The 26,370-nt window shown below is 40.6% G+C and overlaps 1 protein-coding gene and 1 long non-coding RNA gene across 2 annotated transcripts in view; one reads left to right on the top strand and one right to left on the bottom strand.

Annotated features, from left to right (window-relative positions):
* Positions 1-11,735, bottom strand: part of LOC110087889 (uncharacterized) — a 45,220-nt gene extending 33,485 nt beyond the window's left edge. Inside the window, exon 1 of the long non-coding RNA XR_013543313.1 lies at positions 11,464-11,735. This is a non-coding gene — a long non-coding RNA (uncharacterized LOC110087889). The remainder of the gene's footprint in view (positions 1-11,463) is intronic.
* Positions 11,736-12,506: 771 nt separating this feature from the next.
* The window catches only part of ALCAM (activated leukocyte cell adhesion molecule), a 151,929-nt gene continuing 138,065 nt past the window's right edge, over positions 12,507-26,370 (top strand). The window contains exon 1 of the mRNA XM_078389917.1: positions 12,507-12,972. Within this exon, the coding sequence (XP_078246043.1) occupies positions 12,867-12,972 (106 nt within the window). The 5' untranslated portion in view covers positions 12,507-12,866. The remainder of the gene's footprint in view (positions 12,973-26,370) is intronic.

The raw sequence follows: 26,370 nt of genomic DNA, 5'->3' as shown, positions 1-26,370 counted from the left end.
ATCCCTATTATTATTATTGTTCTGGTTCATCAGTTCCAATCTCTTTAATTCAAACGCCATTCTCTCTCTCTCTAATTCAAATTGCCGCTGTTTCTCTCTTTCCCTTTCCTCCATTTCCCTCACCCTCAGTTCATGCTGTTGGGCTATGAGTATTTTTCTGAGTTCTGGGTCTTGCTCTCCTGTGCTGTCACCTTGCACTGAGCCAAATTCATCCTCAGAACCTTGGTCAATCTGGGGGTCTTTCACTTCACTCATGTCTGCTATCTTGCTTCGAGTCAAGGGCATAATCCCCCCTCAGAACAGGCGGCTTTAAAAAGTCAAGCCTCAAAATAAAACGACCACTTTTTTCCTTCTTGCCTCAGAACCAGCTCTCCCTAGAGATTGCTGCTGTTCTTCAGCACTACTTGCAACAGTATCGAGTCAGAGCCTACCCCCCTCTGCTGGGCCTCTCAGCTGGCAAGCTAGCTCGCTGTTGCTACGCAGTTTTGCCTCAGCGTTTTCCCGCCAAAATCAGGCTGCCTCAGAGCACCTTAATCTAAGTCTCCCCAGTTGGCACGTTCTTCTACTAGCGCACCTCCCCGTGAGGTACACCTAGAAGATTACCTACGCGCCTCAGACTGTCCCTGACTAGACCCCCCTTGCTCTGGGCACACTTGCCAAGGCTTTGCTGGACCGCTGGACAACTGGACCAGTCGTATCCCACACGCTGGACACCAATCAATGTGACAAACCCAGACCTACTGGGATCTATCACACAGTTACTAAGCTGCCACCAACCATTCCCTATAATAAGTCACACAGACCAGGGATGGATTTTTAAACAACAAAAGAATAAGGTTTATTTTAAATACAAACAGGGTAAATAAAACAATCAGGTGAATAAAATAAAGTAACGTGGCTTATTCTCACACACACAAGCATACAGTTTGGTTCACCTAGAACCTTTAACTTAAAGCACAGACCCTGAACCCATCAGTTCTGGCTAACCCACAGACACCTGAACTTATCAGGTTGGTACTCTGACACACAGTAGTACCCTGTCAGACACCCAGACTCCCACAACAGCTTCTTCTTCCCCAGCTGCTGCTTCGTCCCAACCCAGTGTCTCACAGTCTGTCTCAGCATCTCCACACACGCATCACATATTTATACAGTACAGCCCCTCCTCCTGATGTCCCGCCTTCCACTCCCCATAGGATGGAACTTTCCCTCCAAACCCATGACAGACAGGTAACATCAGTGCTGTATGTAACACAAGGTATTCTCTTTCTTGCCATGTACACTTTGAAAAGAGGGAGAGGATACTGGACTGTAGTCATTAAAATACAAAGGGGAAGATTTACCTGTACTAAACGTAATAATTACAGAGTCACATCATTATACAAAGATACAATTTACCTGGAAAACAGTTTATCCAGAAGCAATGAATAATCTGGGGTTCGAGTTGTAATTTATTCCATGTTACATTCTTTTTATAACACATGATCCTAATCCTATTCACTGGTTTATAATTAAACCAGTGAATCTTTACATCCACGGGCAAATTTTTTGCTTAGTATTTTTTTCTCATAGGGTAGGACTTTCACTGGAACAATTTCTGAGTTTTTCTTCTTAAAGCAGAATCTGTTAATGATGCCTTCCTTTTCCGTAGGTGGAAATCAGCCCCTCAAATTTAACTACCGGTATGAATAACTGCACACAGTATAGTAAGTAATACAGCTTTTTTGGGATGTGTCAGTCTATGAAACAGCATATTCATTATGCTGCTCTCAAGTTAGAATAATTAGATACATGAGACTGAACAGAGAAGTCTATAAAATTTACTCTTGAAGATAAAAGTGAAAGCCAACAGAAGTAATGGACAAGTTGTGTTTGTGTGTGCATGTTTTTTTTAAAAAATGTTACTACAATTCTATACCATGAGTTCTTTAAAAACAACAACTTTATTCTGCAATGTTCTTGTTTCTTTATTGGAATACTTCACATTTCACACAGTTTCAAAAGGTACACAACAGACCAAGCTGCAAAATAAGTTTTAAGTATCACCTACTCAGAAAATAGTCAAGGAAAGTAAGATAAGTGGCTATTAAGAACACCGTAGTTATAGACTTTCTGATTTTACAACTGGAGATAATGATGCATTGGGCCCACTCCAACTCTCATTACATGTGTAGTTATATCCTACCTTTCCGGGTGATGTTCGGGGTGGGGTACAGGCTTGGCCTGGATTTTAATGTACTATAGGAGCATTAGGTTTTCTGCTCATCAATACTGCCTAATGCACTTGGTAGATATTTGATTTTTAAAATGTCAGCACAGCATCTTATTAATCAGCTATCAATTGGAAAATTTAACAAATTTTTATTGATGAATAAATCATGCTTCATGGATTATTCATTATCCATTATGACAGATAACAGCAAATTCTATAATCTCATGGGATTTCACAATTATCAAAGTGCAGTTTCCCATTACCACTTTATATTGAACACTTTTATGGGAGAGGAGGATTGTGTATGATCTGTGTGCACCTCTGAACAAAACTGCAGCTTTAGCAACACTGAACTTTATGTAGCACATTTTGAAACTGTGTCCTCAGTGTTATACCCACTTAAGAATGTGGACTGAGAATATGGCATGTCACCACTAGAGGGCTTTACTTCAAGCTCATGCATATATACCTACAGTGCAGTACAGTATCTACTCAGAAGCAAGTCCCACTGAGATCAGCTAAGCCTCCTTCCTGCTAAAGATAAACAGACGTGTTGGCTTAAATATTAAAAATGACTTTCGTAGAAAAGGCATAAAAGTTAGCAAACTACAATTCTAAGAGGTTGTCATGATGGTGGACTCCTGTTAATGAGTGTGTTGGGACCAATGAAATCCCAAAAACTGCCCTTCCCTTTTTTTCCCTTCAGTTCCCATTGCTGCTGCTGCAAATCTAGCCATCAAGCCTGAAGGGATGCGTTTTAAAATTCCTTAATAAAAACGCAACTGGAATCTGTGAAATCTTTTTCCAAATTCAAATAACAGAATCATGTATTCAACAATAGAACTAAGACCAAAGGCTCTTGTACCCCTTAATTTCTTATTTGACATAAAAATAAATGCACCAAAGAAATGGGCTACAGTCCATGAAATTATATGCCAAATAAAATGTATGAGTCTTGAAGACACTACAAGATTCCTTGTTGGCACAGACTAACATGGTTACTGCCTTGACAAGTTTTTATTTATTTATTTATTTTGGGACAAAAGTCTAATCTACCTTTCATCCTGATCACACTGATCACTACCAGGTGACTTGATCAGCTTCTGTCATTTTTTTATCTCTCATATTACAATGAAAAACATCATTCAGACTTCTTGAAAGAGATGGGATGGGCAACTGCATAGACTGTGGCATCCACAGAAACTTCCTATATCTTTGTCTAGTTGGAGACATCTTTGCCATTAGTTTAAATGATGCACCAGCTACCTTATTCAGCAGGAAATGGCACTTCCCCTGCTAGCTCTATGCCCTCGTAGGGCACTTATTGTTAAAACAGAGCTGCCGCTCTTTGGCACAGCAATCCTGAGTGGCAACTTCTCCAGTGTCCAGCTCTGAGGTTCCCTAGGTCAGTGGTTCTTAACCTTTGTTACTCAGGTGTTTTTGAACTGCAACTCCCAGAAACCCCAGCCAGCAGAGCTGATGGTGAAGGCTTCTGGGAGTTGCAGTCCAAAAACACCTGAATAACAAAGGTTAAGAACCAGTGCCCTAGGTGAAGGCCCTATGACAGGACTAATTAGGAGAATTGCCTGTGATTTGATGAAACCTCTCTTGACATGTGGTACTGACTCTCAGAGGTCAGCTGATTTAACAGGGGTGGTGCCATATTTGCCTCGTCCTTATTAAGATGGTTGTCACCACTGCCACCTTCATCCTTCTCCTCCTCCTTTGCATGATCATGTCACCACTGCCTTCACCTTCCTTTTTCTAGAGGGTAAGGGGACATAAGTCCATAGCAGTACTCCATAATCTGAGGTAGCATTTTGCTTTCTGCCTGAGATCATAGGAAGACTGGTCCTCTTTCCATGTACCACACATACAACGTCTGTGTTACTCATGGGCATAAAGGCAGAGGTGGATGGGGTTATGGGAAGACTTCAGTTCCACCTATCATCCACTGCCAGTATGTGTATGACTAATGGGGGAAATAAGGAAAACAAGGCTCTGTTGAACTGACTGTGGACATAGTTACATTATTTGCTGTCTGCATCAAATTGCTGGTTTGGGTAACAACTGTGCCACAATGCTACAGTATAATAGTAAAGCAATGAGTGGTAACAAAATCTCTTTACCAATCTGTTTTCTAGTTACTTCCAAACATTACTTTCAAAAGTGTTTTAAATCTATTTGGACACACTTCGTTTGATCTTCCCTTTTCTTTTTCCCCTTTCTCTTATCAACCTAAGAGATTTTTAAAAGATAGTAGAAAGTCACAAACAATACAAATAGCAATGTAACAAGTTACTTTTACAACACTGTAACAATTAATGACAACAAATCATTTGCTGAATTTCAAATTCTGTCATAAATAACAGCATTAAATTAGTTTCCTAGTACTGCTTTTCAGCACCTTGTGAATATTTTATGCACAAATACTGACAAAACACACAAAATATGCTCCAACTGGATTGGGGTCCCACAGTATGATTAGTAACAATGAGCAAACATTGTTTTCAGAATATTACATATAGGCAAATCTAGATGCCATTTGTGTCAGGCTTAACATGTTTATATTTATTGTGTGTGGATAAGGTGTGTTTGTGTGTGTGTAAAATAAATTTTACTGAATAATCAACAGATAATGCTTTATCTAGGGATCATTTGTAAAAACTTTCACTTAATGAGAGAACAGGAATGATGGTTTCCTTTTTAATTTAATTAAATTAATTTAATTAATTTAATATTAATACACTACATTAGTGCAGCAGTTGTTAGTTCTCATCTTTCTTCCCTTCTTTGTTCTTATGGTGCAAAGAATTTGTCATCAGATTAACAATACTTCACTGAAGCTATACAGTGTGGAGACAAAATAAATAAATAAATGTATTTCACATTTATTAAATCATCTCAGATTCTAACTTTGTAATCAAACTTATGCTCCTATAAGTGACACAGTTCTGAAAACAAAATACTACCCAGCACACTCTTATCCATTTTCACACCATTTCATTTCAACAAAATCATCAGAGTGCTTATTCCAAACACTCTTTTCTGTTTACTGGCCTATGTGTATTGGGTGGGGAATGCTAGCTATCAATAGCCTCTTTCATATACCTTTTAACTCACCCTTAATATAGCAAGAGTTCCAAGCCTACTCATTCTAACAACTGCATAAAGAACAAATAAAACAATCACCAAACAGAAATGACATAGATAGCTATTAACACCTATGGAGCATGTTCATCTTAATAGGGACAAGGAAGAAGGTGAAGATGACACAGAGTGGAACTGAAGCAAATTATGGTTAGCAGTTCTTTCCACCCTCTCTATTTTTATGGAAAACAGTAAATTATAGATACTTCTGTCTCACTTTCTGGCAGTTACAGGATCATATGAAATATATTCACGGGAAGAGGGCACGTGGAGGTTAGGGGGTTAGAAACTGGGGGCAGTTCTGGGAAGACATAAAGCATTCATTACACATGGAGGTCTGAAAATTAAAATGGTCCTTCTAAGAAAAACCTTTAACAAAGTTAATATTGATTACTTTAACATCCTAACATTTTCATTACACTGCAGTTATTTATATCAATCACTGTGATATTGTTTTGGCATTCTGAACGTATATGGATTATAAGAAAAGCATGGCACATGAACTGAGTGAACAGGTCTCAGAGTATTTCAGACTATTGCACTCCCCCTTCTTCATTTTATATATACAACACATTTCTTAGAATGAGATGTGATCAGTAGGAGTGGAATTTCCATTCTGGTAAAGCCCCAGTAAAGTGAGCACATGAATGATTATTTATCATAGAAGTGTGTTGCATATCTTGACATATCCTTTTCAAGTGCTCTTACTGGTGAGGCAAAAGCAATATTAGACTGAATACCACTGAAGTTTTCCCACAAAAATTACCTCTTCTAACTTTCCAGAATAAAAAAGCAATTTATGAAACCACTTCACTTGCACTACAATAGTATTTGAAGAACTTTTCACCACCTTAGATACAAGGAAATGTACCAATTCATTGGCCATTTTCCAGCTGACTGAACATGGAGCACTAGAGCCATCGTGTAAATGTCCCCTGCCTCGGCTGTGGCAGTCCAACGGTTCTCATTCTGGTTGCAAGACTGGTTGTGGGACAGGAGCTCTGTTGGAGCAGAAGGAAAATGTATGCAATTGCCTTCCACTTTCGATTACGTCAGCGTCGGCAAACCTTTTTCAGCTCGAGTGCCCAAAATGAGGGGGTGGGGAAGAAACCAGTGGCTGCCATGCTGCCCGGAAGACCAGAACCGGAACAGGAAGTGGCATTTTCAGGGGGAATCATGGGGACGGACAGGAAGTTAAAGGACCCAGAACAGGAAGAGAAAGGGGGAATTCCAGCTGCAGCCACTTCAAAAGATTTGTTTTCACATGGGTGGGTGAGTGGGCCACTGACTCGCGTGCCAGAAGAAAGGGCTTCGCATGCCAGATGTGGCACGCATGCCCTAGGTTCACCATCACTGCATTAGGTTATTAAATTTTGTAATATTTCTAGTAGTGCAGTCAGTGCCCCCATTCTGATCAGCTGGGTAGGAACACAGGAACACCTGGAGACCATGTTGTTATTTTCATAAACTTGCAGGACATAGCCAGTATATGATATTGTAAGAGGTCCTGCTCTGTTCTCCGATTATTACAAGCTGTTAGGAACTTGAATATCCCTATAGGAACATGGCCATTTCCCTTTCTCTACCCAAGTTCTGAAATCTTTCTTTAATTTTTTTTTGAAAATTATTTATTTACATTATATTTTTATGCTGCCTTTTTCCCAATGAAGGTGCCTCAAAAATTATTAACAAAAATAACAAACCAACTAAAGCTGCAGTAAATTATGATATCAAAAAGCAATTAAACACAAACAGTATTAAAACAATTAGTTAAAACTGTTTAAATGCCTTTAAAACACATTAAAAACACATACAAAATAGCAAAGAGAACAATATCCAGCACACAGGATCATAAATGGCCTAATTAGTTGTTAAAAGCCTGTCTAAAAAGAATGGACCTGGCCTGCCACAGTAACGAAGGAGAGTAGTGAGGGGGGCAAACCTAGTCTCCCAAGGAAAGGCTTTCTACAGTCTGAGACCAGTCACAGAGAAGATCCTCTCTCACATTTTCATCACATATCTTTGTGAAGGCAGTGGCACTGAAAAAAAGGAATTTCCTGAAGCTCTTAAGAGTCAAGAAAGCTAATTTCTTCTCTTATTCCAGGCTAGCTGGGACTGAAAAAGGCCACACCAGTTAGAGCATGTTTTCCCAACTGGGGGTAGGGCGGTCGCAACCCACCAAGAGGGTTAACAAGGTGTTTTCTGGGGGATTGCCACGGTTATTTTTAGCTGTAATTATTTTAATATTTATTATATTAAATATGGTATACACAATGCTGTTTTATTTTAATCCTTTTGACCCACAGGGGCAACCTAGAGTTCTTTTTGTAACCCATTTGGGCAGATTTTCCTTTAATGCATGCCCATCACTCCTAGCTCCTTTTGCTTGCTTCTCTCTGCTCCTCCACCTGTTTTTGTTTTTGTTTTTTTGAGTACTGATGTCAGCCCTTTGGACCTGAGTGTTTGCCTAGCTTGAAGAGTCCTGAACGAGGTGAGTAAGCGGTGCACACTAGGAACACCCACGTCCAAGATGGTGGCAGGATTGAAAAGTGGTTGTTGCAGTAGTGGCAGTGGCGTCTTTGGCCCTGCCCAAGTCTCCCACTCTTCCAGGTGTGGCAAAGGGAGAGGGACTTGGGCGGGGAGATGCCTCTGGGCCCCACCTGATTTATGAAGGAGAAAGGCAAGAGAGGAAAGAAGTGAGGGAGAAGAACTGGGGTGAGGCCTGTGACATGGCCCATGGGTGGTGATGTTCGTTGGGGCTTGAGAGGCAGGAGCTCTTCACTTAAGAGGCTTTTTTAGGGGAGTGAGGCAAGAAACATTTCCACCTCGTAAAAAAGTAAATTAATGCCTACTATGTTGTAAAACAATTTACTACAATCTAGCAAAAACAATTACAACAAAGCAATTGCTTCTGCATACTGTGAGGATTCCCCTCATATGTACACAACTGCTATTAAAAATTCTCTGTTAAAAAAAAAGATATTCAAAAGCCAGCTTATTGTGGACTGATTGAGGTCATGAGACACTGAGTCTTTGGGCTGGAAATAAAAGAGGAATGTAAGAGGATTCGTTTCATAGGATTCCCAATAGTTTATGGCATCCAAAGGGGGCAGCTATGGGTACCTCACTGAACTCCTTAGATAAAGATTCTATAAACTGTTAAGGCAGGAAAGTAGTCCCTGGGGGGGAAACCCACTGTGTTTAATGTAGCTTCCAAGTAACTGAAAACTGAAGCCTTGATCTGAACAGTATTCTCAAGATTACCTAGACGTATTTTCTACCATTTCATGCTGCACTGTAATGGGTGTTTTTAATTAGTAGCACCACTGTTCCTCAAAGACACAATAATTAAATACATATTCAATAGCATAAGAGATCAGCAAAAACAGTTTCCAAGAAGCTTAATGGGATTTAAAGGTGGAAGTTGCAATCTAAGAACATCAGGGCGTGGGTAACTGTCAGCTGAAGCCTTTGGCCACTCTTGTTTTCAAGAACTCTGATCAAATCAATCACTGGGTGTAGGAGGGAAGAAGCAGTATCTCTGCTGCTAATTAATTCCGCTCTGATGACCCTTAAGCTATAAAGGAAGCAGAGTCTTAAAATTAAAACTATCCTGGAAGACGGAACAAACCTAAGGGGATGTGTGTCCTCATCAGGCATGTATACCAATCCCACATTGTCTTTCAAACGTTCATATAATGTAAGAAAGAAAAGAAGGTACATATGATCCACACTCATAATTTACCATCCACATTTGCAGTTTTTTATTCACCTTCCCTCAAACCTCAGCATTATAAGGAAATGGCGCCATAATGTTATACTACTGAAGCTTCAGATATGGTGGGAAGGAAAAGAAATCATCTAGTCTCAGAATTAGCAGTTTGACATTGTTGTGCCATGGGCACATCATAGTATATTTTCCATGTTTGTGATTCCTTGCTGGACCTCAATTTATATATATATATGTGTGTGTGTGTGTGTGTGTGTGTGTGTGTATATGTATATATATATATATATATATATATACATACAGTGGTGCCTCGCTTAACGAGCGCACCGTATAACGAAGAATCCGTATAGCGATCCCTTTTTGGGGATTGCTATATGGAGCTGCCCCAATCGCCGCACTCGCTTTGCGACGATTGGGGCGTCCGGCGGCCATTTTGGAGCCGCTGAACAGCTGCGGACGACCCGAAATGCCCCCCGCAGCGTTTTCGCGACCTCGGTAAGCAAGGGGAGGGTGCGAAAACACTGACAGGGGGCCATTTCGGGTCATCCGGCGGCCATTTTGGTGCCGCCAAACAGCTGATCGGCGGCTCCAAAATGGCCGCCGGACCAGCGAAAACATCGCTGGAGGGGTAAGTTTTGGCGCCTATTGGAACGCATTAAACCAAGTTTAATGCATTCCAATAGGCTTTTCCTGCCCCGTACAGCGATGTTTTTGCATAGCGAAGGTTAATCCGGAACGGATTAACCTCAAATATATATATATATATCTATATCTATATAGATATAGATATAGATATATAGATATAGATATAGATATATAGATATATAGATATATATAGATATATATAGATATCTATATCTATATCTATATCTATCTATCTATCTATCTATCTAATTAATTAATCTATTGACCTATGTATATATAATTAACCTATTGACCTATGTATATCCAGCATGACAATGAGTGTTGCCTTCGGGCTTTTATGCTCCTCCTCTTTCCCCCTGCAGCTCTCTCGTAATGAAACCCTCAAGGGTGGCTGCACTGGGGCAGAAGATTGTGTCTGCAATTATTCAGTTATAATGGCAATGGATATCGCTAACAATGGGTGCAGCTTGTTAGATTTATTTTTGTTTTTTCTTCATATCATTAAATAGCAACTGTGTGCCATCATTGATGGCTTGCAGTGTGTGTGCTATGGCAACATTTTAAAGAAAAACAAGGTACCCTTAAGTTTTCAAGGTGCTTATGTACCTTGCTTGCAGGGTTTTCAAGGTATAAAAAGGTGCTTGCAGGGTTTTCAAGGTATAAAAATGTGGCTTACCATTCCCTTCTTCTGTAGGCTCTCTGACACTATGCAGCTTATACAAGACCAAATAGGTTTGTTTGTTTTCCAGGAGCCACAGTATGAAAATCAAACTTTGAACTGGTGCTTCAACTCCAGTGAGCTATCCAGTCAGCTGGGGGCAGGGGGCGGGGGAGTAATCAGCTTTAAATCACTAGAATTAGAAATCTCAGATGGCAAAACACATTTGCACTTAGAGGAAGATAGCAGGTGGCCAGTATCACATCCCCTGTTTCACAAGCTCAGTTAATGGATGGTACTGGATAATTTCTTTCAGTTTTCCAGAATACATTCCATATGTCAATGTGTGCAAATGGTCTGAGCTGTACTTTTAATAGGTCATATGACCATAATAAACTAACCCATTTTGAAGCTAAGCATTCACCCGTGGGTGTCAAAGTTATACTTTTTCTACTTGTTCAATCATGTCCTGCAGCATCACGTAGTACATAAGCACCTTGAAAACTTAAGGGTACCTTGTTTTTCTTTAAAATGTTGCCATAGCACACACACTGCAAGCCATTAAGTATAGCAGAATAAGACCAAAAATAAAAACAGAACAAACAACCAGAAAACAACACCACCAACAACAAAACCAATCCCCGATAAAGCTAGGTTAGTTTTATCTGTATAGGTCCTTTAAAATCAAGATTATCTGGAAGAAGCAGCAAGGGGTTAGCAGGGAGGAGATGAGAATGTACGAAACGTTTTCCTCCTAACTCAATCAGACCCAGCTCCCTCTTCCATCTCTCTCCTACCAGTTTAGCTGTCAGCTGAAGCCTTTGGCAGGACTCATAAAAAGAAGCAGCAAAACTCCCCGGGGTGTGTGTAGGGAAAATCCAATCGATTTTAAGAATTTAAAGATTGCATTCCCCATCAAGATAGGCCTCTTTAGGTCTAAGCCTTCTGAGAAGTAATTGTATTTAGTCAGTGGTATCAACAGAAAAATACTGTATCCCAAAGCTTTGTGGCTGATTATTGCCTTCCTCTCCGCCCATGTCTTTACTCAGAAGTCTGGTTGAGACTTACTCCAAAATAAAAACGCAAAGCGAGTTCACTCTCGGGTAGACGCGCCTGGCACGGCAGCCTCATGACACATCGAAACGTTTCTGTGGCTTCAGTTCCTGGCAGGCTGGCATCGATTTTGTCATGGGACGCTGCACATGCCGCCCCCCCCCCACGCACCACTACATTCCAGGTGTCCAACGAAGGAGTTTCCAGGGCGGGCAAGCTGAGGGCACTACGTTAAGCACTACGGGGCTCTTTATGGCGGGCAACCAGGCGCGATTCTTATTCCAGAAACACGATCACGTCTCCTTCCTCTCCTCCCACTCCACGATTTCGGGCCAACCCCTATTCTCTCACACACATACACGCGCGCCCGCTGTGATGGACCTTTCAACACCACCAATAAAGCGGCAATCCTATGCACACTTCCCTAGGAGTAAGCGCCCTTGAACCCGGTGGGACTTACTTCTGATGAAGCAGGCATAGGATGGCGCTGCGCCTCTGCACTAGGATCGCGCGCTCTTTCCCGTTCCCTTCTCTGTCGAGGCCTCACCAACTACGATGCCATCGAGCCGAACCCCCTCGGCATCACGTGGGTCCCAACAGGCGCTCCTAACCCCCTTTTAAAAGCAGGACGACCCACCACCACCACCCCCCGCAACACTAGATCAACGGATCGCAGCCTTCTCCTTCCGAGCAGGGCACGCCCCCGGTCCAGACCTGGGTTCCACTCCCCACAGAGCTGCTGCTTCGCCTCCTCTTCTTCTGTTCTCCCCCCCCTTTTTTTTAGCGCCCTCCCAAACCAATAGAAAGACCCCCTCATCTCTCTCATAATCCCCGCCTCATTAGGAGCGGTCTTTCCTTCCCTGTAAGACCGCAGGCAAAAGCCGAGCGGAGCCAGCTCGTGGATTGCCGGAAAAGCTTCGGTGCCGGCGCTGGTGGGCGGGGGGGCGGCGGGTGGATGGGGGTTGCGGGGTGGGGGCGGCGGCGAGAGGGCCGAGCGAGGGCGCCAAGGGGGCGTGTCCCTCCCTGGGCTGGCCCCACCTCCCCGCGCCGCTTTCGGTCCTGGAGCGCCGCTAGGCTGCCAGAGGGAAAGCGTCCTCTGCTTCCGAGCAGTCGGGGCTGCCGCTGAGGCGCTCGCTCAGTCCTCCGACCGTCGGAGCTGGTGCCGCCGTTTGCCTCTCAACTTCTGCGGGGAAGTTACCGCGCCGCCGTGTTTCCCCCGTTCCGGGGAGGAGAACGGGAGAAGACGCCTCCGCTCTCTGAGGGGAAAGCCAGCCGTAAAGCCGGGGAGGAGCACCAGCCGGCGCCTCCGTCCGCCCGTCGCGCTGCCCGCCTGGCCGCCCGCCCGCCCGCCTTCGCTTCAGGAGGAGCAGCAGCGCCCGGCGTCTCCTTTCGCCTGGGCGTTTTTGCGGGGCGCTGGGATGGAGAGCCCCTCGGCCGCCTCCCGCTGCCGGCGCAGACTGCCCCTGCCGCCGGTGCTGCTGCTGCGCCTCGGCTGGCTGTTCTCTGCCCTTTGCCTGCGGCCAGGTGAGTGAAGAAGGGCTTCTTGAGGGGCGCCCCGGCTGTGTGTGTGTGTGGGGGGGGTGTCGCGCGCTGGGGCGCCGGGAAGACGCCTGGTCGCGCGCTGGGGCGGGGGCGGGAAAGGTGTCAAGCCGAGGGCACGCTGGCCCCCTTTTCCCCTCTGGCGCTTTCTTTTTCCCCTCGTGTGCGGCGCTATCCGATGGGCAGCGGGGACGCCGAGCCCGGTTGCGGCCGCAGGTGGCTGAATGGGCGGGCGACCGGGCTCTGTCGCGATCCGTCTGACTGCCGGCTTCTGCCTCTTAATGCCTTTCCTTCGTGATCACTGCGAGGCTTGTGTTTCGAAATCTAGATGTTAATGGCTTGTTTGATGACTTGTGTGTGGTGTGTCGGTGTCCGTGTGCGTGTGCATGTAAGAGGGAGAGACATGGAGGTGTCTGCTCGCAGTGGTAGACGACGATCCTCGCGACACGTACTCGTGTGCTGGGCTCCTGTGCCTACTGAACCCAGCGGGGCTTTGAGTGAATGTGCAAGGAGATCCGGCTGCGCGGGCCTCGTTTCACACGTATATGCTAGTCATTTCCCCCCCCCCCGATGGTTTTTTTCGCGCCTCTCTCCCGCCGCTGCTTCCTTTCCGATCTCACGATCCTGGGTACGAGGTATTTGGGGGAAGTCCTACTGAACTCTTCTGCAATTTACGTCGTAGTAAACTTAACGTAGGACTGGGATGACTGACTCATTCAGTGAGATCCAGAAGCCATTTAGTCTGGTATCTTTGGAAACTACTCAGGGGAAGTAGGCTGTTTGAAATTCAGATTTGAAATGAGAAGCAAACCTTTCTCTTTGCTTGCTTAATTTTGTCTTTGCTTTTCTTTATCATCTGAAGACAAGCTAAAAATGTAAAGGAAGCATCCCGTTTATATCTTTTCCTCTCTTTTTTTTTATAGTACAGATTGTGGACTGTTACATATTTTATCTCTTCTCTCCTCGCATTTTTGTTGTGGAAGCAAACACAATCTGCTTTCTGTGCTTGCCAGCTCCCGTTCAACTCTCTAAGGATTTGTCAGAAATGGGGGTGGGTGGGGAAGCCTCCAACTTGGGTGGGTTTCTTCTGGCGTCCTTTGAAAGTTGCCTTTCTGGTTGTGCTAGATAGAGGGAGCCGAAAGAGGTGACCTCACCTGCATATGTAAAGAAACCTAGGGAGCAAATGACAAGCGTCTCCATTGTGTGTTGGGGAGGAGGGAGAGAAGCGCACACACAGCACCACACAGCACCGGGAGAGAAGGGAGAAGGAAGTCATTCAGTCAAAAGACTGACTGCCAGCTAAAGCCTGATCTGTGGGCTCTGCCTGTTCTGAGCCTGAATTTTCAATCTCCAGCCTTTGAGACACCCAGTAGCAATAACCTTCTTTGAGGAACTTGCTGTTGAATGTATTTTGTGCTTTTAACACAAATGGCCATATGAGGTTGGGAGTGCTTTTTGGTGTTTTTTATATGGGAAGAACAGTTCTACCTCTGCAATTCACACTAGACCTTGCCACTGTTTATGTGTGGGGGAAGAGGGGGTAATTCTGGTGATAGCAAGGTTATCATTGTATTGGTGGCAAAAGAAGTGCCCATCAATGAATGATGGTGATTTAAGAAGTGTTTATTGCAATAGCTATAATTGCTGGGTATGTTTTAGTCTTCAGAGGTGGTGCTTAGAAATGTGGAAATTATTCATTATTGCATTTCTGAGTCTTAAGAACACTGGCCCTCCACCTCTTGCTTGTAACATCAGGGCAAATCTTTCCTCAAAGACCTGGCACTACTTCCTAGGGCTATGAAATCTCCTGGATTGTTGGAAGCTGGATTTTTACATAAAGGTGGCTAAGTGTAAGAGGCACTCTTTTTTCTTCTTTTGAATATTGCGCTATAAGTGAACATGGGCTCCAACCTACAATCTTTTTCTTTTTCTTTTTAAAATTCTGGTGCAGACTCATTAAAATCAGCTTGAATTCTCCAGAGTATGTGAGCTGTATCCAGAAGTTCAGTTTGACTTATTATTGTTTGAGCTTCTTAGGATTTTGACAATCGGAAGCACATTGAAGTGTGCTTCAAACAACGCAGGCACTTCTGTTTGTGATTTTCTGTCTTCTGTTTGTGACTTTCTGTCTTCCTTATTGTGTTTTAAACTGAATTGATTAAAGGAAGCAAAGTGTGATCTGTGTTATTTCTTCACTATGGAGAATTTCTCATTATTCCTGTAGAAAGAGCGTCAGCCTGTGGTTACATTTTGTATTGCTCTCAGAGAGGCTTTGTGTGCCTGCCTTTTCCAGTCAGAGCAGAGCTTTGCAGTGTTTTCAGTCAGAGGACTGTACATTTGGAGGACTCGTGCTTAGACCGTATGAAAGCCACCTTCTCATGGAAGAAATGGAAATTAACTTCAATAAATGCACATTCTCAAACACTTTTTCTTGTTGAAATGCTGATTAAAGTGTGTCTCTAGTTCTAATTTGGATTAATGCCACCAAGTGTTCTTGGAACTTTATATTTTGGCAGTTAGCTGTTATATTATGCCATTTAACACAGTATTTAATGTGTCTTAAGAGACCAGTGCTACTGATTACAAAAAACCTACACAACCCATTACAGTACAATATGAAGAAATAGAAAGGATATGTAGTTAAAGTGGAGAACACTGCCAAGATCAAGGCTTCCATTTTCCCTTACTTGTGAGTAAGCCTGATTAAACACATTGGGATTTCTTTCCACAGAGTCCATTCCAGATCATGTGTATAGACTTACAAAAATAGTATAGCAATAAACTACATAACAACCTTCTTAAGCCAAAGTATTTAGACTCTGTATACCCATTCTAAGCCATTGTCCTGACATTTTCCCTCTCTCAAGCACTTCCTTACTTTCAGCAAAGGGGCAACTTTCACTGATGATGGTGGCTTAGAGTAGAAAGCCTGCGATTCAAGCTCTAATATCTTCTGTAGAGCTAAAAAAATTTGAATCCTCCCTGAAACACATTATCAAAAATTCTGGATGGACTATTGATACAACTTGTATAAAACTCTTTCCTTTGTCCATATGGTTTCTGGGTACTTGACACTGCTTCTTCCATTGGCATGAATGAGCAGGATTTCTCAAGACCTTCTTGTTAATTAGGGTGCATCTCAGTTTTAGCTGTCACATGGTTGACTTAATTTATACTGCATAACTGTAGTATGTGTTGGATTATTTTAGGGAAATATAATGGTTTCTATGGATGTATGGACTTTATTGTGTGTTCTTCATATTTCTCCCCACACCTCCCCCATTTAAAAAATATGTTTAGCAAGAATTATGCAAATACATATTGTGGTTGATTATAATTCCCACAGCTGTCTCAATAGCTTAGTAGGTTAGGTACATGACCATGGAAACAGGGTTTGTAAGTTTAATTCCCCACTGTTCTTCCCAGGAAAAGAGTTAGCAGGTGTAGCCTTGGTTAAACTGGAGGAGGGAATGGTAAACCACTTCTGAGAACCACTTCATAGAAAACCCTGAAAAGGGTCACCGTAAGTCAAAATTGTCTTGATGACATATGATTATTGTCGTTTTAGAATACTTGCAAGAAAATCTGCATGCTCCTTGAGGTTTGAACTCTTAAAAGTACAGTATGTTAACAGACTACTAAAGATATACTAGCAGAACCCAGTCTTTATTTCAGTTATAGATATGGCTGATAATTCCAAAATACCTTAATGTGCTCTATTTGATGTACATACATTGTATTTGATCACATGTAGTATATTTCTATTTATTTATTTATTTATTTATTTATTTATTTATTTATTTATTTATTTATTTATTTATTTATTTATTTATACTCCGCCTATCTAGTCATTTCGACCACTCTAGGCTATATCAGATATAGCTGGTATTCACTTGGAAAACAAATTAGATTCATAGGCATAATTGCCAGTGATTTTTACTATTTGTTGCAAAGGAAGCACTGAATAAACATAACCTTTTAGTCTTTAAATGAATAAACCAGGTTATAGCTTTCAGTCTAGTTCTGTATGTGTCTACGTAGAAACAAGGTCCATGTAAGTTCAGTGGGATTTTTTTCACAGATATTCAGAGTCGAAGCCTTTGTAACTTTCAATTGCTGGGTGGACCTGTTTCAGAGGTTGGAATTTATGTGGATGGATACTTCCTCAACCTCTGTGTAACAAGATCTGGATTGGGTCCATAATATAAAGAAGCACAAATTTGGCACCCTAATTACTAGGTAATATTTCCTATTTTTTTTTAAAAAAAAACCTTGTGGAACAAATCTTTTAAGTAACACCATCTATTTCCTAGGGTGGAATGATGATATAAAAATGCCTGGGGTCAAAAGTTTAGTACATGTGGCATATGAAATAGTGAAGATAACAAATGTTAGTTTAGTGAGCACAATCTAATTCCCACTCAGCTATATCTCAGTGGATGTTAAGCTGGTTGTAATGGAGTGATTCTCTAGTGAATGTCTGTTTATTTTAAGATTAAATCACTTTTCTTAGTAAATGAATATCTATCTGCTCAATGGGTATTTCTTTCAGAGATAAGAAATATGGCTTTCTCTCTTTTTTTAAAAAAAAGTGATAAAATAGTGGAGACAGAGAGCAAACCTTCAGGCTATATTACAGAGGTTATCTCATGTTTGAAATAGTTCTGTAATGTTTGGTTAAAATTATTTGAAGTCTTCTCAGTGGATATAGTAAAGAAACATTAAATTGCTCCCAAGAGCAATTGTGAATTTCGTTGTATGTGTATATACTTACAATGACAATAAATTATTATTATTATTAAGATAGTTAACAAAAAGCATTTATTTTGTTTTATTTTCCCTCTTACAGATTATTTAATGGTGTCATTAATTTGGTATTAATTGCAGATAAGCGACAGTTCAGCTACTTCTTCTGATCTTGCTGTTACTTTAGACTGCATGCAGTTGTGTGGTTCCTACCTTGCCTGAGATACTTTGTGACTCTGAGCATGTTTGCATGTGGTTCATTCTCTAGATAGTTAAAGTGGTTTGGGATTTACATTTTAGCATCTGCTTTCACATCCTTTATATAATTGTTCGGATATGGATGTTAATGTTGGAGAATGAATGAATACTTTATAACGGTCAAAGAACAGTAAATTAATGTTGGAGAAAACATCTTAGCTATTCCTACATGGGTTTTACAGATGTTGTCATGAACAAAATTTGACATTCTCATTTACATATTTTTCCAGGTTCTGGTATCTAGAATTTTCATGGATCATGCCTTTCCATATTATTGTGATACAAATAACTCACCACAACAGGTTTTTTAAAGTTTAAATAATGTCTTCCAGTGCATTCATTTCAGGATATATCTGGTCTTGAACAAGTATATGATTACAAAACAGTCCACCAAAGGTGCAATTCAGCAGTGATGAATTATAAATCTAGATTTCTATAAGGCTTATGTACAAATACATAATTGTTTTTCTTTTTACCACTTCCTCTCCATTTTCTTTATGTTGAAAGATTCTTTTCAGCTTATGCTGCTTGAGGATGTGATTAAGATTCTTCAGCATGTGAAGAATATTCACATATTCTGTGTTCTAGGCTATTACTCATCTTGGCCAGAGGCAGGACTGGCTAGGTAGATTGGCTGAAGAGATCAGTTCTGTGGCTAATGTCATTTTTTAGCAAGGCATCATACGGTTGAGCCTCAAGAACATTGTGGGACGGCCACTCCTTTAAAAGTCCTCAGTGGATCTAGCCATGCTAAACAATTATTAGTCAGCCTAAATTATTCTGTATGTTATTGGAATAGGAAAAGCACCTCATCTTCAGGTTGTCCTGGATGAAATGGATTTTATAGCCTATTGCAATATGATTTCTGATTATGTGAATGAAGCAGTCTTGATTGATTGGCTAATAGAGAACACTTTTATTCCACTCTATATCTTACAATTGCAGAGTGGAATAAAAGCAATGCCAACACAATTCAGTGTTTTGAATCCCTTTCAAACCATTAGAAACATTAAAAACCTATGTACATCTATTAGTGACAATAAGTAAAAGAAAGTCTCCACAGCCTACTATTTTAATCTCCAAAGATCTTGGTGAATAGCCATGTTACAAATTGGTGCTGAGATGAGGTCAGTATTGGTGTCAGTCAAGCCTCTAAGAGGAGAGCATTCCAAAACACTATAGTGGTTCACTATCAAGACTTTTGTTTTGTGAGGTTACACAGAGTTATGCGCTATATCTAGTGCATGTCAGAATCTTTATCAGCTTACCCGAATATAATGTTTTTTAGATACTTAGCAGCAGAGCTTCCATTATCCCCACCCATTGGCTGTGCTAGCTGGGGATGAACTAAATTGTAATCCAAAACATCTTGGTATCACCTGGTTGGGAAAGACTATTTGACATGAAAGTGCTGTGAAGGGTTTTGTGGAGTTTGGGATTGCAATGCCATCAATATGTTCCTTTATTTTGGGAAGGCTGTAGATGTCCTGGATCAATACTTGAAGTTTGTAGTAGATGAATGAAGGATAACAAACTGTAATTAAGTCTGGCAAAACAGGTTCCTCGTATTGTAAAATATCAGTTTGGATATTCAACCAATTCTGAAAGAGGTGGTACTCCCTCTGAAAACTCAGGTTGAATTGAGGATTACTTCTGGATTTTGCCCAACATTTCCAGACATTGATTGTCTCTAGAAGCACTTTTGCGCTAGTAAGATTGGTGTGCCAGCGGTCTCCCTTTCTATTACTTTTGAGCGTGCCTATAATGATCCATACTGTAGTCACCACCTGGGTCAGAGAAGTTCTCTTAGAAACTGCGTAGATACTTCAGCTGGTCTTAAGGTAGTCGGATGTAGGGCTTTTATATCAATGGCATTAGGTGCCTATTCATTATGTGTTCAATGCTGAGTTCAAATTTAGACATTTGAAGCCCTGGCCAGGTTAGGACCAAGTTAAACTGAGGAATAGAATTCCTCTAGTAAAGCTTGCCAAGATTTCAGACTAACAATCTGTCTGAAGAAAACACAAGTCATGGGCGAGGGCCTGGACTCACCTCTGTCTATTACCATCTCTACATAAGAATTGGAAGTTGTTCATGATTTTGTGTACCTTGGCTCAATGATCTCTAACACCCTCTCTCTAGATGTCAAGATGGATAAATGCACTGGCAAAACAGCTACCATGTTCTCTAGACTCACAAAGATAGTATGGCTCAATAAGTAGCTGACGGCATATACCAAGATCCAGGTCTATAGAGCCTGTTTCCTGAGTACACTCCTGTACTGCAGTGAGTCCTGGACCCTTTGTGCACAGTAGGAGAGGAAGCTGAACATGTTCCATATGCATTGTCTCCGACAAATTTTTGGTATCATGTTGCAGGACAAAGTTCCAAATAGAGTAGTCCTAGAACAAGCTGGATTTTTAGCATGTATACATTATTGAAACAGTGACGTCTACGTTGGCTTGGTTATGTTGTGAGAATGGCTGACGGTCGGATTCCAGAAGATCTCATGTATGGAGAATTAGTTCAGGGAAAGCGCCCCAGAGGGAGATCACTGCAGATGCTGACAGCAGCCACGAAATTAAAAGACACCTGCTTCTTGGGAGGAAAGTGATGACAAACCTAGACAGCATCTTAAAAAGCAGAGACATCACCTTGTCGACAAAAGTTAGCATAGTCAAAGCTATGGTTTTTCCTGTAGTGATGTATGGAAGTGAGAGCTGGACCATAAAGAAGACTGATGGCCAAAGAATTGATGCTTTTGAATGGTGGTGCTGGTGGAGACTCTTGAGAGTCTCCTAGACTGCAAGGAGAATAAACATATCCATTCTGAAGGAAATCAACCCTGAGTGCTCACTGAAAGGACACATCTGAAGCTGAGGCTCCAATACTTCGGCCATTTCATGAGAAGAGAAGACTCCCTGGAAAAGACCCTGATGCTGGGAAAGTGTGAAGGCAAGAGGAGAAGTGGACGACAGAAGATGAGCTACCAGCATGAATCTGAACAAACTCTGGGTGGCTGTGGAAGACAGGAGGGCCTGGCGTGCTCTGGTCCATGGGGCCACAAAGAGTGGGACACAATTTAACGACAAAACAACAACAACGACAACAACAACAGAGCTATGTATATTTGTTAATGGTTACAGATAATAAAATGATAAATTTGTGAATTTTAAGACTTGAGGGTTTTACAAAACATGTTATATCAATACCAAAATAATGTATTTTTTGTTCATCTTGGAACATCTTGGAATCAAGTTGTTAGATGCACAATTGTTGTATACTGTGAGGGGATTGGATAGCATTTTGAAAATGAGAAAAAGATATTCCACAATTATTTCCGATGTGAGAGATCCCTTGAGAGTCCACTTTTTAAAGGGTAATTTAAAAAATATATATGATGTTGAAATCTTGATCTTCCATGGAATCGAGTTTGCCCACAGTCAGTATAAACCCATTATTGCCTTTAGTTTAATTTCCTTGGGAGTTATCTAAAATGAGTAACTCAGAACACTTAAATTATACAATAACTATTTGCTAGTGCCTTGTGCATAATAGAAGTGTAATCATACCAGAATTAAAGATGGATTATGTATCATTGTACAGAAATTGTATTTCGCTCAGCTTCAATGTGGTAACCTGAAAACAATTCAGTAAGAATTTCTGGTTTAAATGGGACTAAACACAATTATGCTACTGTTCTTAGTTTAGATCCAAGAAAACTCATAGGCTCAAAACATCATATATGCAGTAAAGGTGTTGTAGGAACAAAGTGATGGACGTTACATTTGTGGGGGGATGAGGTGTTTTAAGGCATGAAAGTCAAAATTATAAGGCTATAATTTGCTTTCCATTAGTTATGTGTGTGAGTGGTGGGACTTACACAAATGTAGCTAATAGGAAAATTGCATTCTAACAGTATTTAAATTGTAAGTGTAGGCTGTTAGAGAAAAGTTTCTGAAATTGAGATGTGGACACTAATTAACAGTTGGTTAGGTTATAGATGCACTATAGTGCAGGTATGTTATTGCGTAGCAGAGGAAATCAGAGGAAAGGCAATTCTAAAAATGAGGGCAGCCCAATCAAAATTTATAACTTTCATCAGCACCAAATTTGGCACAGATATAGCAGTCAGTCATCTGTTTCTTTGTGTGAATTTTGTAGAAGTTTGCCAAAAATTCCTAGATTTAAAATAGTTCATGTGTCTTGCTTGTCTTGACAGATAATAGTTGGCCCCATCTGCTTTTTTTTAAAATTGAAAAAAAATCAGGCTGCAAGGGCTGAACTACTGATGCTCAAAATAAGCCTTTCAAATGGGATGAACACTGACTTTGTTACAAGCTGAGCATACATGTTATAGGCTTGCCAAGCACATGATGCAATGTATGGTATGAGCAAGGGAGAATTACAGGTCAACAAAAGTTCACTGTTATTATGGAAAGAGTCAAAAAACAATTTTGCTTTAAAGAAAATAATGAAGTGACATTCCTACAGAAAGGGAAACATTTTGCCATGTATATTCAAGGATCCAGCATACAGTTTTGTAAGGCATACTCAAAGTATATGTATTTATATTACAAAAGCATGGAACAGTTTATCTGTGAGGTTAAAGGGTTTGTATTTTACTTGATTGTATGTGTAGCATTTACTCATACCTTTACTTCACCATTTCATTAAGTCCAAAACAGCCATTTAAAATACTTTGGCACAGAGGGATTACAGCCACATCCCAGCTGTTCTTGCTTCTGTCCTCTCCTAGCAACCATAGTACATATAATATACTATGCCCATCTTTTGGAATCCTTTTTTCTCAAAAAAAAAAAAAAAAACTCTCCAGTTTATGAATCTGAGATGATGTCCTTCTGTATCCACAGTTCAAAAAACATCAGAAAATGGCCTGATATTGCGCAATATCATGCATATATTGCCAGCAAAATAAAGGATACCAGGATTTATATAGTGAAGGACAGCCTGAATGTTGATAGTACCAAAGGCAGCAATCAGCATTGTCTATAGGACACCCTTTTCTGCTTATTACCATTTGTACTTGTTGAAAAACAGCCCTGACAATTGCTTTGTATTTAGCTTAGAAATGGTTGACTGGTGAAAAAAGGAGGCAGCTTCTGGTATTTTTCCTTGATTTGTATCACTTTATGAATGATTCTTTTCTTTTCTTTCAAATAATTGAATAATGTTATCTCTCTTGTCATGGCTTTAAAAGGCATTTTAAGACCTATGGTAGCTTTCATAGAATAAAGTAATAATGTTGTTTCAGCTACTGTTTGTGACAAAAACCATTGCCTGTTTCTTTTTAGCTAACAATAATTTCTTATAATACACGTTACAAAACGAAGCATTGTGGCTGTAGAGTATTATGTGTAAATTGATGAGCCCTGGGTTCTAGAGGTGGAAATCCTGACATCACATTTGCATAACTTAGTGATTATAATAATTAGTCAAAAATAGAAATAATCTTGTTAGGCAAACTTATTAGACAAGATTACTTGTCAGATTGGTTGTTACAGAGCTTGCATGGGGTGGGGAACCAAAAACTCCAAATGTGATCCTGGCAAGATGCTAAAACCAAAGGATTTGTAGTAAAAAATATAGTTCCAAAATGGAGGCACCAAACTTAAACAGTCAGCTTGAAGTGGTAGTTGTATTAGATTTTGCCTCCAGGGTTGCAGAATCAGTTATCTTCATCTCTATAGACCACAGCATTGCCAGTCATCAGTGATTGTCTTTTGTCAGGCCACATGGTTCTTTTCAATTGAGCCCATGTTTCTTTTCAATTACTTTCCTTTCAGTTATGAAAGAGGTGTAGCATGAAACAAGGAGAGTTGTTCTTGGCAGAACCAAACCCAAAGGCCTTCTTAAACTCAAAGGACTATAGTTGAATTGTCCTTTTTTATCCCATAAATATATAACAAACAGGATCTGATTGCAAGACTCCTGTGGAATCACTTTCATTGGGGAAGCCATTTGGGGGTCTCAGGATTGGGAGAAGTCTTTCATTTTTTAAGGCACCTGTGAGATGATTTTACTGCCAGTAGCAATTTTTTTGGAAATTGAAGACTTCCTTCCCTTCCCATTCCCCCTGCCCCCATGACTTTCCCATGATGAAAGGAACCCCATGGAAGCTCCAGGACGTTGGGATGAATGTACTTTATAGCAAAAAGATTTAGCCAAAATGTTGCATAGTAAAGTACTTCCGTTAAATTATTCATACTTTTCCAGGATTTCATTCTCACTTTTTTAAGGTCCCCAATTCCCTTCCCTGTTTTATTTCTTAGTATTCAGTGGTTGCCGTACATAAACCTCCTACTTAGAATGGTTCTGGGAATTCCCCCTTCGAGCTATGAAAATGATTACATGTATCGTTTTACCCAGGCAAGGCTGTATCACACTCTTGTATGAGAGTGTAATGCTGCTTTGGCCATCCAGCTAAAGACGTGGTTCCACTGGCAATAAGAACTACAGTTATATTGATTTAAGCATTATTTAAATTGATTTACAAATTCCCAGTACACAATGCATAGATGAAATCGATTTACTTAAACTGGCCAGCAGGGACTTTTTAAAATACTTCACTTATAAATCGGTTTATTTCAATTTGGGTTGGTGGTTGTGAATGCTACTGTCAATTTACTTTATACCTTTGTTGATTATGAGCACCACTGGCACTGCAGTTTAGCCAATTAATTAAAAAAAGTGTAAAAATTTTTAGTGATGCATTGCTTAGTGCGCTATGGCCGTGATCTCTCTCTCTTTCTCTCTCTCTCTCTCTCTCTCTCTTATTGTGAAGAATTTATTGCTACATCACTTAATCAGTTCTGTATTACAACCATCCTTCTGCTCTGCTTTATTCTGGTGATTAAAATTTTTATTTTCCCACTATTATAACTTGTGTTCTCCTATATTCTGTCCCCCCCATCCTTTAGACTATATGACACCACGTGGTTCCTCATTGGCAGTGATACAGTAAGGGAGGGACAGCGAAGAGAAATGACATTGACATTTAAAATAATTTCTCAGATGAATACAGCCATTGATTTAGCAAAGTATCGCTTACTTTAAAAAAAAATGCCAAAACTGAATGAACAAAGAAAGGAAACGAGTCAATTTTATTTGTGTAGCTGACGAAACCAGTTTTAATTTCCAGAAATCAATAAAATTAATTTTAGTCAAAGTGAACATGGCTACTGATGTGACTTAATAACAATATTAAAACTGGAAAGGAATCAATTCAAGTAGGTGGCAAGGCCACACTCAAACACCTGTTAGGCCTGAACAGAGGTAAAAACAGAGGTAATAACATAGTTGCGTTTCAGCTCTACAGATCTCTCATTCTACCCTCTTATTCAAGTGTGTTAATAGAGACAAGCAGCAGCCAGAAGCCTGGGATACTTGTTTTGTTTTGTTTAATTGGGGGTGGGGGAGGGAAAGCATACTGGAAAAGAATTTAAAATCCTCTCTTTCTGTCAGGAAATTCGAAGCCCTTTGCTGCACCAACCAGGCCTTCCTTTTTTAAAAATACGCTTGAGCAGACCAGTGGTGGATCTCCGTCCAAGTCCATAATGTGTTAGTTTGCCCTTGAAAGTGCACTTTACTTCAACTCATTGCACAACAGTGTCTTTGTAAACAGAACTGATTCAGTAACTTTCACAACACTGACTCTTGTGTAACATTTGGCTGTACTAGGAGACCTCATTCCATAGCACATATTTATACTAATAAGTGTTTCACTGTAAATCAAAGTTTAAATTATATTGTAAATGAATATCTTGTTCAAAGAAAATAATTAAACCTGTTACGTATTTGAACACTAAACTTTTGTGTTTCCCCCCTGTCATGGTCATAATGTAGAAGGGCTGCACTACTAAATAATCTTGATTTCTCTTGTTTTGTGTTTGTACTGATGATGTTTCCACTGTATGGGCACAGACATGTTTAAGTCTAGAGCAGAAGATCTTCTCCTTTGCCAGAAGCACTAATGTTTTTTCTGTTTCTAGGTGAGAGAATAAAGTGGACCTCTAATATTAGGATTTTGCATATTGTGCCACAAAATACACCTTTCCTTATTTCAAATGATGGCCCTACTGTTTGTATTGGTGCCTATACTGCTAACTGACTTGCTACTGTTCTAACAAGCTCATCAAGGAATCTTTAAATTATGAGTAGGCAACTAGATGTTTTTTGGATGTTTTTGGAATATAAATCTCATCATTCCATGTTGGCTAGGGCTGGTGAGATTTGCAATCCAGTACAGTGGTACCTTGATTTACAAAATTAATCCGTATTGGAATGGTGTTCACCAGTTGAAAAGTTTGTAGGTCGAGGCACCATTTCCCATAGGAATGCACTGAAAACCGATTAATG

Source organism: Pogona vitticeps, chromosome 3, assembly GCF_051106095.1.
Source record: "Pogona vitticeps strain Pit_001003342236 chromosome 3, PviZW2.1, whole genome shotgun sequence".
In the NCBI taxonomy this organism is placed as follows: Eukaryota; Metazoa; Chordata; class Lepidosauria; order Squamata; family Agamidae; genus Pogona; species Pogona vitticeps.
Note: the sequence above shows the minus strand (reverse complement) of the source record. Positions and strands in the feature narration are given on the sequence as shown.